The 15,235-nt window shown below is 56.2% G+C and overlaps 1 protein-coding gene across 1 annotated transcript; it reads left to right on the top strand.

The window, feature by feature from the left end:
• Positions 1-2,168: 2,168 nt before the first annotated feature.
• Positions 2,169-3,390, top strand: FOXL2 (forkhead box L2). The gene has a single exon (XM_005153938.3). The coding sequence runs from the start codon at positions 2,170-2,172 to the stop codon at positions 3,088-3,090; it is 921 nt and encodes a 306-aa protein (XP_005153995.2). The 5' UTR covers position 2,169; the 3' UTR covers positions 3,091-3,390.
• The last annotated feature ends 11,845 nt before the right edge of the window (positions 3,391-15,235 follow it).

Genomic DNA, 15,235 nt, shown 5'->3' with positions numbered 1-15,235 from the left:
AACAGTGCTGTTACACCTGCATCGGGCCTCGCCGCGGAAATGCCTCCGAGGGGGAGCGCCGGGAGCAGCTTGGGTGGCCGGCAGAAAACAGCCGGGCCGGCCCAAGGGGGCCCGGCAGCCCCGGCCCCGGGTACGGCTAGGCACGGCTGTCCTCCTCAGAGGCACCCGCCGCGGAGCCTCCGAGGAGCGACCGGGGAGAAAAAACCTGAGAGCGTCTCTCCCTCGGGCCTCATCCCTCCGAGGTTTCGTTCATGTGTTTTAGGGGGGTACTTTGAGGGCGGCGTGCCCTGTTCCAAGGCCGTGTGCGGAAACAGAGGGGCCTCGAGTCTGTGACCGAATTAATGCGGTCCACGTGTTAGGGTACAAGTTTCGCAGTCGATGAGAGACGGGGGATTCGTTATATGGCTGTAGACGAAGAAGCAAAAACGCATTCGAATCGAGAAATATAAAGAAACATAGAACTAGAATAGCTCCCCGAGGGTTAGTTTATTTTTCCGTTTCTAGATCTAGGACCCCCTTCACCCTCAAATGCCTCCCCCGGAGGGGAGCGGGACCCGTGTGCCCTTGGCTGGGCAGAGGAATCGGAGTTCAGCGCATGGCGCGCCGAAGCCCCGGGGCACCCCAACGGGAGGGGCGGCTGCACCGGCTACGTTCTTCGAGGGCAGCCAGGCCCCGCCGGGCTGGTGTTTGGTTAATGAAAACTGATGTAACGCGCAAAACCCGCGGAGCGCGGAACAGCGCTGAGCGGCGGCTCACGTTCGGGAACGGCAGAAGCGAGCCCGAGGGCCTCGGCCCCGGCGCCCAGGGCATGAGTAGCAGCTCCGAGGCCCACTTCTGGATAATCCTAGAGGGGAGACCCCGACCCGTGCCTGAGTGCATGAGGGGATCGGGTCTTTGTGGCTGCACCCCCGGGGCGACCGGCAGCGTGGCTGGGGAGCGCAGGTGACCCCAGCCCTATGGAGCTCAGCCTGGCTCCCTCGGCCGCGTTGTCTGGAAAGGAGGTTCCGGAGGACAAACAGAGCTAGGCTGCCCTCTTCCCGGGCACTGGGCTAAGAGCTCCCTTAGAAACCAGTGCAAAGCATTATCCGTCTGCTTCTGTACCCGAGATGCGAGCAGCCCCGTGTTAGTGATTTCTTATTACACGACACCTCTTCTGGGGGAGGGGGGGGAGTGGGAAGGAGTAGGGGGCCTCTACCTGAAGGCAGAGAAGGGGAAGGAGCAGGGCAGTGTCGGTGCAGCATATGCTGCCCCACAAACCGTGTGAAACCACCTGGAGACGTGCAGGGGAAGGAGCTGGAAAACTGGCCGGTGTGTCACCCCTCGCCTCGTCACCCTCCACCGACCCTCGGGGCGCCTGTCAGCCCCGCAGCCTACTTCGCGGGGAGAGAGGAGAGACCTGACACCGTTTGCTCTGCCTCCTGCAAATACGGGCTGCAAGAACCGACTTGCAGGCAGCGGCATCAGCCTCCTTGTGCTCTCCGGGCGCGATCGGTTGGCGGGGCCCGGGGCCAAGACATACAAACGCGTCCGCGTGTGCGGCTGGACGTCCGGGGCAGGGGAGAGCGCCGCGGGCACACCCCGCACCCGCCGCCTCCGACGAGGCCCCTGGCCGGGCGGGAGGGGAGTCCACCGCCGAGGGCCCCATCGGAGCTCCACGGGCGGGCGGCGGAGGCTTGATCGGTGCCCCCCGGACACCGCCTCCCCCTTAACTTCCTCCCCCCCCCCCCGGTGGCGCGACCGAGCCGGGGCGGTTCCGCGCCGCTCCGCGGGGCTACGTCGGGCCGCGTGTGCGTGGGGCTGAGCGCGGCGCCGTGACTGCGGGGTGAACTCGGCCGTGCCCAGCGGCTCGGCGGCGATAGGGGAGCGGGCTCTTGACGAAAGCGGAACTCGGCCGGGACCATACAAATCAGAAAAGAGCCCGGCCGCGGCGGCAGAGGGGAGCGGAGCCCGCGGGGGCAGGGACGCTGCCGCCGCCGCCGCCGCGCAGCACGGACCAGCGGCGCCGCGAAAGGCGCCTCCCGATCTTCGTCCCGGTCCCGGCTTCGACCTCGGCCCCGGTCTTAGCGAGCGCCGGGAGGGACAGGACGGCCGCCGGCACCGGGCTCCGCACATCGGGCAAGCGCTCCGCAGCCGTTCCGCGGGCGGCAGGACGGCGGGACACGGGGCACCATGATGAACAGCTACCCAGACGGAGAGGAGGACGCTGTGGCGCTGCTGGCTCATGACACCGGCGGCAGCAAGGAGCCGGAGCGGGTCAAGGAGGAGCTGGGAGCCGAGAAAATCCCCGAGAAGCCGGACCCCTCGCAGAAGCCCCCCTACTCCTACGTGGCCCTGATCGCCATGGCCATCCGGGAGAGCGCGGAGAAGAGGCTCACACTATCCGGGATCTACCAGTACATCATCAGCAAGTTCCCTTTCTACGAGAAGAACAAGAAGGGCTGGCAGAACAGCATCCGCCACAACCTCAGCCTCAACGAGTGCTTCATCAAGGTGCCCAGGGAGGGCGGCGGCGAGCGCAAGGGCAACTACTGGACCCTGGATCCCGCCTGCGAGGACATGTTCGAGAAGGGCAACTACCGCCGGAGGCGAAGGATGAAACGGCCTTTCCGGCCGCCCCCGACCCACTTCCAGCCCGGCAAAACCCTCTTCAGCCCAGACACCTACGGCTACCTCTCCCCGCCCAAGTACTTGCAGTCCACCTTCATGAACAACTCGTGGCCGCTGGCGCAGCCGCCTGCGCCCATGCCCTACGCATCCTGCCAGATGTCTGGTGGGAACGTCAGCCCCGTCAATGTGAAAGGACTCTCGGGCCCTGCATCATACGGTCCCTACTCGCGGGTACAGAGCATGGCGCTGCCCGGCATGGTGAACTCCTACAACGGCATGGGCCACCACCACCACCACCCTCACGCCCATCACCCCCAGCAGCTCAGCCCGACCAGCCCCGCGCCGCCCGCGGCCCCGGCGGCGAACGGAGCCGGCCTCCAGTTCGCCTGTGCCCGCCAGCCCGCCGAGCTGTCCATGATGCACTGTTCCTACTGGGAGCACGACAGCAAACACAGCGCCCTGCATTCCCGCATAGACATCTAGGGGGGCTTCGGCCGATAGTCCGCCGCCCTTGCACCGGCTCCGCTGTCACTCTGCGATCCTGCCGCCTTCTCCTCCGTTCTCGGGTCTCTCCTCCTCTCCAGCCACGGACTTTCCTCTCTCTGTGCCTAAACTGTTGTGGTGGGGAAACTGCAGCCCTGCTCCTTGTGTAGTGTAAGTGTAAGAACCGTCCTACGAGGAGGAGAAGGCGGTGTAAGTGCGAGAGCCGGTGGCCTGGGCGCTGCCGCTGGGCGAGCTCGGATTAACCGTTCGGTTTTTTGCTCGTGTGTGTGTGTTCGTTTGTTTGTGAGACGATTTGTTTTTTTTCTTTCTTTTTTCTTTTTTTTTTTTTTTTTTTTTGGGGCGGGGAGAGCATGTAATTAAAAATAGGCTGTTTAGCCCTCAAAATTCTGCTCCTTTATAATTCATCCGTAGTCGTTTCGGGCTCAGCCTTGGGGAGAGTGAAAATCGGAGCTTGTAAATAGCGGCGGCATTTCCATGCGTGGCGGTGCTGGCTGGCGAGGCCTAGCTGCTGCCGTGGTGCTCGTCCTCCTCCTCCTCTTCATCTGCTCTTTCTTTTTCCTCGGACTGCAAAACACCGCGCTTCTTCCGAGCAGCGGCTTTCTATTAAAATAGTACTTAGGTGGGGACTTCTGGAGCAGCTGGAGTTGTGCGGTATTGCCGGTTATCAGAAACCAACAATCAAACCTGCCAGCGTCACTCGGGAAACGTTTCGGTGTCCGTAAAAAATAGTTTTAAAAGGAGACAATGTCCTCTGAGGTCTTAAAAGTAATTTTATACAGGTCTAAAAAAATATTTTGACTTTACAACAAAAGAAAAAAATACAGTTTCCTGTAAATTGGAATATTTTTCCGTGTGCATATTATTAATAATAATGAAAGTTTAAACTATCTTCGGGTTTTTTTCAATCCCAAACCTGGCCCAAAATGGATTTTCCGGTAGGTTCTGCTTTCGAATGCTTGCCCTTTATTCTTAAAACATTTTGATCCTTCGATTTTACATAGATTAATGTGAAGAAGAAGAAAAAAAATAGCGTTTATAATACAGGGGCCAGTTCGTAGCGATTTTGTAAACGTTTATGTAAGCTGATAGATGCTGTGGCATAGTACCATTTTGGGACCAACTTTTCTAGAGTGAACTAGCACTTTTATTGTACTTCTTAGCATTGTAAAGTCTCCAATAAAGTGGCTTTACTTCTTTTCAGATCGTTTTATTTTGCTCCGTTCCTCCGTGATCGGGGTCGAGAAGCGGCAGTGGAGAACGGGGTGGGCGACGTGTCCCGGGGCCGTTCCGAGCCGTCCGGCCTGCTCCCTTCGGCGGTCACCTCTCCCAGCCCCGGTCCCAGTCCCAGCCGCGCCAGTCCAGCTCTCGCCTCCGCCGCGGGGAGTACGAGGACTGTGCCGGGCCAGCGAATCGGCTCCATTAAGCGCCGTGGCGGAAGGGGTCTGGTGATGTTTTTGCGGCCGCCGCGGAGTTGCCGGGACAGCTTCGTTGGCTCCGCGGAAGCGATCGGGAGCGTCTCCGCTGTGGGACACCGGCAGCCACCGGTACCTCGCCCTTGTGCCCGGCGCTCCCGGGGTAGTGCCGGCGGCTGTGCCCGACACCGACCTTGGCTCGGCTTTCGTTTCATCCCCGCCCGCTCGGGGCCGCGGCGCTGGGCGACACCGCTCAGCACCACTTCGCCCCGGTCCCGGCCGGGCCAGTGCTGGGGCCTGGGGCCGCTGTCGGTCCTCGCTTTCCAAGCCAGACCAGTGGCTCTAGGCATGGGCCTCGCTTGAGGAGCTCGTACGGAACGGTTCCTTTGCGGGCTGCACGGGGTGATGGAAGGCTCGGGACGGGACGGTGCTGTTGGCAGGTGGGGTGGAACCCTCAGATGGTTCCCTCGAAAGCCAGTCTGGGCCAGGCCTGCTGCTGTTCGGCGGGCGGGAGCTGGGATGTGCGTGTTCCGCTCGTTCCGGGTTGCACGGGCAGCTAGCTCTCCCGGAGAGTGGGGTAGCAAGGTGAAACGCGGTACCAGGGGTGAACACTCCGCTCCCGCTGCCCGGGGCAAGAGGGAGGCCCACGGGAGAAGTGACCCGCGGGCGCTGGGTGCAAACAGACTGTTGCCCGGCTGGAGCCCTGCTGCGCTGCCTGTCACCTGTACCCAGACCCTGGCCTGAACAGGAGGGCGCTGGGAGCGGTGTTGCCGCCGAGGGTTCCTGCTCTCGGGACTACGGAAGACGCGGCCTCTTCGCTTTGTGCACGGGGACGACAAGGCCGAGCTGCTGCCACGGGGGCCTGGAGGGAGGGAGCGAGCGAGCCTAGCCCTACCATGAACACACCGGTGTCCTAGGGAGCAAAATGCCTCCCAGGAGGGCAGCACCGGGATGCCAGCGCACATGGCACTCGGCCCCCACTCATATCTTCTCCACCCGTACCTGTGCCGGCCTCTGCCGGGAGCAGGGAGCTCACTTGGGGCCTCTAACCTGCCCGGGACCCTCGGGTGGAATTGCTGGTGAAGGGGAGAGGTGTCACCGTTCACACGGCCTCAGGAGCGCAGGGCGAGCTCGGCGAACGGCCCAGGCAGCCCGGCATCCGCCTGCGGGTTGTAGCCTTGCATCAGAGAGCTCAGGGCCGTGGCAGTTCGTTCTGCTTGTTGCTTATGCGATAGGCATTGATAGTCCCGCTTTGTTTCCTCCGGGGTACGTGGGGAGAGTGGCGGGCACTCAAGGGAAGCGGTGGGCTTGGGGCGAAGGGAGGGCGGGACCCCCGCCGGCGCCCCCCGGGCCGGCTCTGCCACCGCTCGGCCGGGTTGCAGCGCCCATAGCAAACGGCTGTGAGTTGCTGTAGCCTTGCCAGCGTTGCGTGAAGCGATACCCGTCGGTGCCCCGGGGCAGGGGTAAAGTGGTGGCCCCTGGGGCTGCCTCGATTCCCGCGGGGCCTCCAGGCAGTGCCGCCGCAGCAGGGGATCAGCTCCCGGCTGTGGTAGCGGGGAGAGGCAGGGAACAGGGCGCTGGGCTGCCGTTCGGTTCTGTTCGAACAATCGTTGTCTCTGGACGAGGGTCTTATCGCCAAGAGAGAGTGGTGTGGGTGTGTGGGACTGCTTAGAAGAGGGTAAAGGTACTATCGAAGTCCCTGGCGAGCCTGCACCCACCCGGAGCTCCCCGCTGCGGCTCCTTCCCGACGTCTGGGCCCGCCAGGGAAGAGATACAGGCGGGCTGGGCCGGCGGAGGCGACCCGTCCTGCCAGGTCGGGGCCTGTCAGTCTGCCGGGCTCCCTGTGACCGGCCAGGGCTCTGCTCGGCTTTGGTTCTGCTCTCCGAGTCAGCGGGTGCCACCGTCGTTCCCGTAGGATGTTTTCACGATCGTATTCTGTATTTTATAAACAGAGGCTTCACTGAACGTAAACTCGCGTGGTTCACTAAGCAGCCATCATGTCGTGTGTACGGCTGCAACCCTCTCCTTCCACCCTGCCCTGAGGATCGCCCGGAAAGCCCCTGTGCAGACCGCTGCCCTGTTCGGGCCCAGCAGGGCCCCGCGCTGCCTCCAGCCCGGCCGTGCACCCAGTGGGGCCTCCTCTTCTGCCCTCGGCTCTTCACAGAGGGGCCGGGAAACCAGAGCAAGAGCCCTGCCGTAGTCCAAGACGACTTGATCACCCTCACTGGGCGCTGTGGGGAGGCAGGGGGTTGTGGACACGGCCCGTCCTAGGTCCCCACCGACGTGGGGAGGGGAGCCAGGCCTTCACTCCCGGTGTTTGCCTTGGGCAGCGGGCACCGGCCTGTGGGGAGCTGTCGAAGGCCTCACTGTGGTGTATGTTAACGAACACCCAGGTCTTGGCACGCAGGAACTGAGATTCCCCACGCTGCCAAGCCCAGACCACCGGGCAGATAGTGCCCGCATCCCGGGAGAGTGGCGCTCGGTACAGCAGTGGCTGGGTGGAAGAAGGGATCTGTGCCCACCCCACGGGCATGGACGGCGCGGGCCCATAGGGTGCCAGCACACTTCGGATCCGCTGTCTTCACCCCGGGCAGCCCGAGTTCCTCCTCCTTGCTCCCAGTTGCCCCGGGCAGCGCTGCCAGCCCTTCCCTGCCGACCCCTTAGGAAAGCAAGCGGCAGAGAGCCGAACTCTTGGCAAGAGCGGGATTTGCGCATTGTCTAAGGCCTTTCCCCGTTATATAAATGACAGCAGGAGAAACGCTCCGCCAAGCGGGATGCGCTCCCCAGGCCGGCACCTTGGCGCGGAGCCTTCCTCAGGCTTCGTGGCCACCTCCCGCCGCGGGGCTGCTTCAGTGCCGGAGCCGAGGCAGTGGGGCCCAGGGCCGCTGGCCCAGCCGAGCTGCCGCCGCTGCCCTGCCGGAGCGGCTCCAGGTTTATGCAACGCTGGCGAGAGATGAAAGCAGAAGAGCGAGTGCTGCTCTCTGCGAGGAGCGGGTGTGGAAACAGCCTGCCTCGGCATTGCCCGTGCCCCTCGCGGGAAGGGTTTGCTTCCCGCGGCTGAGCGGGCTCCCACCGCATCACGGCTGCTCCAGCCCTCGGGGCAGTGCCAGGCCTGGGGGGGAGGGGGGGGGTGGGGGGATGCTGTTTTGCGGCCGCAGGGTTTTCTTCCTTTCCGTTCCTTTGCGCAGCCCTCGAGGCCGGTGCCAGAGCCTTGGGAGCCGGGAGCGCTCCCCGCCGGCATGGCTTGGCATGGCATGGCTCGGCTCGCTGTGCCCGGAGCGGGAGGGTGCCGGTGACTGCAGACAGGGCCGAGCCGTGCTGCGGGAGGAGCACAAGCCCCGTTCTCACCTTCGCCCGGCTCCCGCCCCGGCGGTGCGGCTGTTTAATACCGCCTGATTCCTGGTATTCTTGTCCGTGTTTTAAGTGGTGAAAAAGTCATTTCCAGTCCCATGGTCCGCATTTCACCCTGAACTCATTGAAAAGAGAGTGCGGGGTCAGGACTGTTTATTATACAACCAATTAAAACAGGAAAATATGCAAAGGCTTCATTCAGCGAGATCCGGCTATTGTTAAGCCGAAAACGATATTTTTGTTTCAAAACTAAAAAAAAAAAAAAAAAAAAAAAAAAGAGTACATTTGTTACTTAAAAAATCTCCTCTCTGCGTGTGTGACGGACGCGGCTCCCGGCGGTCGGGAGCGCTGTGAGCTCCGGTGGCCCCGGCCCGCCGTGTCCCTGGCCGGGGCACGGGTGCTGCGCTACCGGGGAGGAGCTCGACGGAGCGGGCAGCGGCAGGGACGGAGGACCCCCACTTCCACCTCTCGGGCCAGGGACCAGGGATCCCTTCTTGCACCCGCCGCTATGCGGGTTCCGCTCCTGCCCGCTCGCAGGAGAGGCCGGGCAGCATTAAAGGCGGGGAGCCAGCGCCGTGCAGGCACACATGAGCAGCCGGCGTGGTGCTGTGGGCAGCAGAAAACAGTGAAAACCAAACCAAAGTACTGCGGAGACTAGAAAGGCCGACAATGTAGCGGACAACGGGCAGGGCCGAGTAACCAGACCGGGGACCTCCGAGCCGGGGTGCAGAGTCCGGGGCACAGAGCTGAGCCCAGCCACCGGCGGCTGAAGCCCTGGGCACAGCTCGGCGGGTCCCCTGCGCCTCCTCCCTCCTTCCCTCCGCAGCCCGCCCGACGCCCATCGCTAGGTCTGCGGGGCATCGCCGAGGCTTGGCAGGGCTCGGTAGCCCTCGGGGTTGTGCTGAGCAGCGGGCCTGGGAAGCGCTCACCAAAACAATCGCCCCGGCTGGCCTAATCCAATGAGTTTATTTTAGTCCTCGAGCTGTATTGAAAACATTAGCTCTGCTTCTTGTGGTTGTTTACAGTATGTTGGTCTCAACATCATAGCCGCCCTTCTGGAAAAATCTTTCAGGATTCAGGCAGAGGGAAACCAACACAGAAGTGACTCGGAAAGCAAATGATTAATCAAATCAGAGACAGGAAGGCGGAGGTAATCAATGAGTTTTCACTTATAGTTTACTCGGATGGACATCTTTTTCCTTTTTGGTTCTATAAGTTTAGAAACCACACGGGGTTTTATTAGCCAAACAAGCAGCTGCAAGGTTTGGAGGGCTGGTGGGAATTCGTTCAAAATCAGTTGCATGTTGCCTGGAGAGGAATTCGGCTTTCGACAAATCCTCGTGCTTGCTCCCTTCTCAGCATACGGACGGAGCCGGGCGGCGGGCGCCAAGGCTGGGATGGCGCGAGCACGGACGCCTTGCACAGGGCAGGGGAGCTTTGCTTTCCTTCCAGCCGCAGAGAACACACACTGTGAGAAATGTCACACATGGGGCGAGATCCGAACGTGAAGCCCCGGCTCTCCCCGCTCAGCATTCAGGACGGGGCACACCTGAAGCCCTGCGTGTCCCCCAGATCGGTGTCTCCGCAGGTCCCAATAGTGGAGCCTCCCCCCGGCATCGGCTCCCGACCCCCACCAGGTCCCTGCAAATGCTGCCGCCTTGCTGGCAGCCTTTCTCGCCTACTTTCGTTTAATTTCGTTCTCTCTCTCTAACGGGATTTCCCCGCCACCACCACATGAAGGGCTAATTCGGAGCGACTCCGAAGGAACCGGTCTTCTCGTTTACACTATCTTCGCACTGGGGAGGGTGAGGGCAGTTCACCGACCGCTGTGGGGATCTGAGGCCCTTGAGGGCCTGGAAACACCGTGATGGTTTGGGAAACGGGCTCCTTGAGAGAGGTAGGGGGGTGGACGACGATCGTGGTTCTTGGGGCTGGGGGTCAGCTTCCACCTCTTGAGGCGAGCGGCTCGGTGCGGGGACAGCCAGTGCTTGTCTAAGATACGGCGACTGTTTCCCCGTTATTTCCCCAGCGATAACTGTCATTCTTTTTATTACTATCGTTCTGTTCTCTGGGAACCCAAACAATCAATAAAGGACCGGGCGAAACTGAGCACAACACGAAGCGTAACGTCTTTCGTTATCAAAAGGGGGAGAAACAAAAAGGAGTCCCTCGCCACTTATCTTTTTTTTATTTTTTTTTTCCTTTTTTTCAGGTGTTGCTTTTAACACGATGATCAGAAAAACAAAACAGAATACGGGGCACATGCTCTTGAGGATGCGCTGAGTTTCCCCCGTTTCCTCCTTCAGGCGGCGATACCACCCGATGCAGTTTCAACAAGGTTTTTAAGCCTCTCCAATCCCCCCTTACACGAGGTCGGGGGAATACACAGAGGCTGTGGGTGGCCGCTGGGACTCCGCTGGTACTCAGATGGTACCGGAGGAGGCGGACCCCCGGGGGACCTCCATTCATGTCCTTACGGGGTGCTGGGACACAGACCCAACCACCCCAGTGAGCAGTGGAACGGCGAGGGCCAGCGGCGAGGGTAGGTACGGGCAGGGGTGCCCTCTCCATCTCCTTGGCCTCACAGGTTGCCTTTCTGGTTCCTATGATGCCTCTGAGATACGGGGATGTTTAGTAAAAGAAATAGTCGGTTTTAAAAGTTAGCAGGCGAATTTGTAAGGTCTTTGTAATTACACATCACTGATTACACCTCTTGTGGAGCAGACTCCTGTCCTGGCTGCTGCAGTTACTGTCCCACGGAACGTCCACACTCTACTCGTTCCCAGCACCGGTAAGGTGCTCTGGAAAACCCTCGCTTTGCCTTTTTGGATGAACTACAGTTCAGCTCAGCGAAGCCAAGCGTTGCCTAGGACAGTCACCAGTTGCCCTGGAACAGAAATGGGAACCACTTGTTTAAACACCCTAAGGTCCCAAAATCTCTACGAGCCATCACAGGAGAGGGTTTTTTTCCCTTCCCGGAGCGGGAAGGGAGCAGGGATTACAGGGAGGAATGTCTGCCCCGGCTGCGGCAAGCACCATGAGATTGCGGTTTGCCTTTTCTTTTTTCTTTGCCCATCAGTTTTTCCATTCCTTGAGGAAATTTGTTCGGTATCTGAATCAAAGTGCACTATTCCAGCCCTTTCTGCCGTTGTTGTTTTGTTTTATCTCAGCCCTTTTTTATGTTTCCATTTAAAAAGTGACAGATTTGGTAGAGCTCTCAACTGTTTCCCATTAGAGGCGCAGAGTTCAGCACTGTGCCTTCCCGCTGTTCCCCATCACGGGGTCGGGGCTCTCAAGCCGGGATACAGCCGAAGCTCATCACCGTCGGCGCTGTGCTGGGAGCCCCGACCGCGCTCCCGCATCTGCGGCGGGCCGGGCCGCTGCTGCCCCCTGCCGGCCCTGCGGCGCACTGTGTTCCCCAGCCTGCGGGACCTTCTCCATTCCGTTCTGAAACGTGGGGGATTAATTCCCGGGATATAAATAGCAGTGGCACATTTCTCCTTAAGGAGCCTACGAGAAAACTGGAGAAGGCAGATTTTGACAAGGGCCTGTAGTTACAGAGGAAGGGGGAATGGCTTTAAACGGACAAAGGGGAGATTGAGATTAGGCATTAGGAAGTTCTTCACTCTGAGGTTGCTGAGGGACTGGCACAGGGTGCCCAGAGGAGCTGTGGCTGCGCCATCCCTGGCAGTGTTCAAGGCCAGGTTGGACAAGGAGGCTTGGAGCAACCTGCTCTAGTGGAAGGTGTCCCTGCTTGTGGCAGGGGGTTGGAACTGGATGGGCTTTAAGGTCCCTTCCAACTCAGACCATTCTGTGGTTCTACAGATTCTCCATGTCCCTCACTGGTTGTTCTTTGCTGCTTCTCTTACTGCCAGTGCTTCTCTCTCTCAACAAGCAGCATCAATGGGACTGCTGCATTCCATCCTGACAGTGGGCTCTTACCACTCTTCTGTTACTCCCTGTTTTTCATCACCTATCTCTCTTTTAAGGAAAAACCCATCTATGGAACAAGCCATCCTGCATCCTTGCATTTTGAAGTGTAGTCCTGTAAAAGTACTAGTAAAGCAGTGTGGAGAGTAGCATTTGGTAGGAAAAATAGAAGGTGTTAAGCAATCTTCATGGCCAAATTTTCTTGTAAATACTTGCAGAACACAATACACGTTCATAAAATTCCTCCTTTGGCAACTGACTTTATAATGGCAACTGAGACCTTATAACTATAGAAAATGGATTTGTACGTGGGTGCTGAAGTTTTTTGGTGAGAAGCCTCCATTTTATAGCCCTTAGAGCAAATAAATCACTGTGTAGTCCATTGATCTCGAGAAAATGAGCACATTCATGAGTGCAAAATGTGAAATGAGAAAGAAAAAAATGATGCAGGTTAAGGAACTATCCCTTTCCACACATTACATTTGTTAATGCATGGGCAGAGGGTAGCTGTGAGCTTTATAGCAACAGTTTGTAGTTTATACAACAAAATCACCAAGTTCCTGGTGTAGCACAGTTTAAGGTGCTCACAGTTCATTAGATCCTGCATGAATTCTCACATTCTTGATATGATCAACTGTTGCCTTTTATTTGAAAAACATCAGAATATTTGGAAAATATAAGAAGAAACAGCATTTGCTGAAGAAAACCAAGTGCAGTGCACTCTGAGCAAACACAAGGCACAGTGAGATGGTTGATACTGAAGCAAGAAGGAAGTCCTGGGTTATTTTTACAGCTATTGTATTTGTTTACTCTTCAGGTAAGACGGGGGTGTTGCAGAAATACAACAGTGTATGAAGCAGTCCCAGCTCCATGAGATCCCCCAACCCAAATAGTCCTGTGATGTTTTCAGACTATTGGCTCCTTCAAATGGAAGAGTGCTCTGCACACAGAGAGCCTGCCAGGACTGATGCTCCACTGGTGTAAATCAGCACAGTGGTAACACAGACAGCACAGCCTCATCATGTTAGGTGTGGATTTCTACTTCAATCACCATATTCAGTTAATAGTACTTTTTCTCCATCTTGTGCCTCACATCACTGTAACACAGAACAACTGTTATGATTTAACTTTTGTACTTTTCCCCAGAAATAGTTTGTTTTATGATGGGCACTAAGTAGTTGGAAAGAAAGCTCATCCACTTGAAACTCAGGTGGGGAAGGTGTAGTGTACAAAGGATAAAGCTCTATGCTTTATCTTTTGGTAAGACACTGGAACACAGGAATATGACACTGGGTACTGGAATAGTGAAGTACTGGCACAGGGTGCGGAGAGAAGCTGTGGCTGCCCCATCCCTGGCAGTGTTCAAGGCCAGGTTGGACAGAGAGGCTTGGAGCAACCTGCTCTAGTGGAAGGTGTTCCTGCCAGTGGCAGGGGTTGGAACTGGATGAGCTTTAAGGTCCCTTCCAACCCAAACCACACTGTGATTTTGTGATTCTATGCATGTCTGTGTTCTCGATTTACTGTGTTCTCGATTTACTTGAAGGAGGGTGCCTGTGGATTCAGTAACAGTGGATATAACACAATGTGAAAATTGTTTTTTTGTTTCACTGACGTTGAAATATGAAATGAGCCCCATGTGGCAGCAGCGAAAGAAAAGAAAAAGGGAAAGAAAAAAGAAAGGCACTGTCCAAAAGTTTCAGTTATCCCTTGAAGCTATATTACCACATATACCACTCTAATTGAATCAGTGTGAGAACTTTTCCCCTCCATTGTGAGCAGTGCTCATCTCTGTCCACTTTTCCCTGGAGATGCGCACATTTGATGCAAAGATGTGCTGGGGACACCCACACCTAGTATAGGATTTTAACTGTCCCTTTAATGCTTTAATTGCTGAAAAGGCAATGCCATAATCCATTATGATTTTTTCCCTCTTCTCTCCCCTTTCTTATAGACTTAGCACCAGGATATGATGCAGGGAAGGTTTGTCTGGATAAAGTCTACTAGATGTGCTCTGAAGACATGATAAATTAATTGATCATTTCTAGGGAGCTAAGCATGTTAGAAATACTGGAGGAGTCTGTAAAGAGCCATTCACAAGGCTGATGGTGATGGAGAAGGAATGTGGTCTTGATGCTGCTCAAACTCCCATTCTGTTATCCCTGTATGTACTAGTGCTGTTACATAACACAGAAAGCAAAAGCACCTAATGCCCAAACTCACGTCTGTTCTGTAAGTACTCACATGTGTGAAACAATACGTGATCCACAAAACCATATGGCTCTTGATCAAATACATGGGATCAAGTTGAATTATGAAGACTTTGAAAAGGTCCGCGCTTTAAATGTATACGACTCCCTGAAATGTCCAGCTAAGTTTAGTGTAACAATTAAAACCAGATAGATTGTCAGGATTCATAGACCAGGGGTAGAGTTAATTCAGTATGAAAGAAGTGAGTGACTAGGAATGAGAGAGAAGAGCAGAAGCAGTAAGGAGCAGTGGAGAGTCAAAATGATAATAAGGGGGGTTAGGGAGAGCTAGGAATAAAAGGGGGAAAGAAAGAAGTGAAATAAAAAGGAGAGAGAAAAAAGTAAAGAAAGGGAGGAGATAGGAAAGGGAAGGAGGGAGGCAAGGAAAACAGTGACACTTTATTGTGTCACCGTGCAGCTTTCAATTTAGGAGAACAAAGCCTGGAGCTGACCAAGAGGCTACTGCTTACATATTGAAAATATGTGGGAGGGTCTTTCTTTGATGGTTGTATATGTACACACATATAATTATATAAATAAAATTACACAGATATTGCAGTCTTCCTGGGGGCCTTGTGCTGTTCCTTGGGATCACGGTTTTCCCCACACTGCAGTGTGCCCGGCAGCAGCAGGGTGCTTCTCATGCTCTGCACTGGGATTTCTGGTTTGGTTTGCTCTGTGTTTCTGTCCTGCCTCCTCAGCGCTGGGAATGGTGTTTCTGGCTTCCCTCTTCTGGGGAGATGACAACCTGGTACAACCTTGCGGCTTTGCTGCCTCATCTTTGCAGTCACTGCTGCCTTGTGTTGATATTCATGGCAACACTTTCATTTTGCACTGGATGATCCAAATTGTATCAAATGTATTATTCTTGGATTAGTTGTCCTGGGGTTTTTACATTGTTTTTGCCATGTCTGTCCCTCTATATGCAAGCTGTCAGTAAAGGAGCATAACTCTTAGCTTTTGGGGGCTAAAACAGTCATTGAGTGGTATCTAAATGTATGTATGTACGTATGTATGTATCTATCTAATAGTTTAACAATGCTAAATACTGATTAGAATCTATCTGCCTCCTGTAAAACAGGCCCTTTCTTATTTTAACATCGTATCTTACCTTTGGCTTGGGATCTGCTGCACCATCAGTTACATATCTGACTAATTATACTCATGTCCAAAAAACTGCTCTGT

This window comes from Melopsittacus undulatus, chromosome 6 (assembly GCF_012275295.1).
Source record: "Melopsittacus undulatus isolate bMelUnd1 chromosome 6, bMelUnd1.mat.Z, whole genome shotgun sequence".
NCBI lineage: Eukaryota > Metazoa > Chordata > Aves > Psittaciformes > Psittaculidae > Melopsittacus > Melopsittacus undulatus.
Note: the sequence above shows the minus strand (reverse complement) of the source record. Positions and strands in the feature narration are given on the sequence as shown.

Bases quoted from the DNA above. Each gene is read 5' to 3' on its own strand.
- FOXL2 (XM_005153938.3), top strand. From the start codon at position 2,170: ATGATGAACAGCTACCCAGACGGAGAGGAGGACGCTGTGGCGCTGCTG.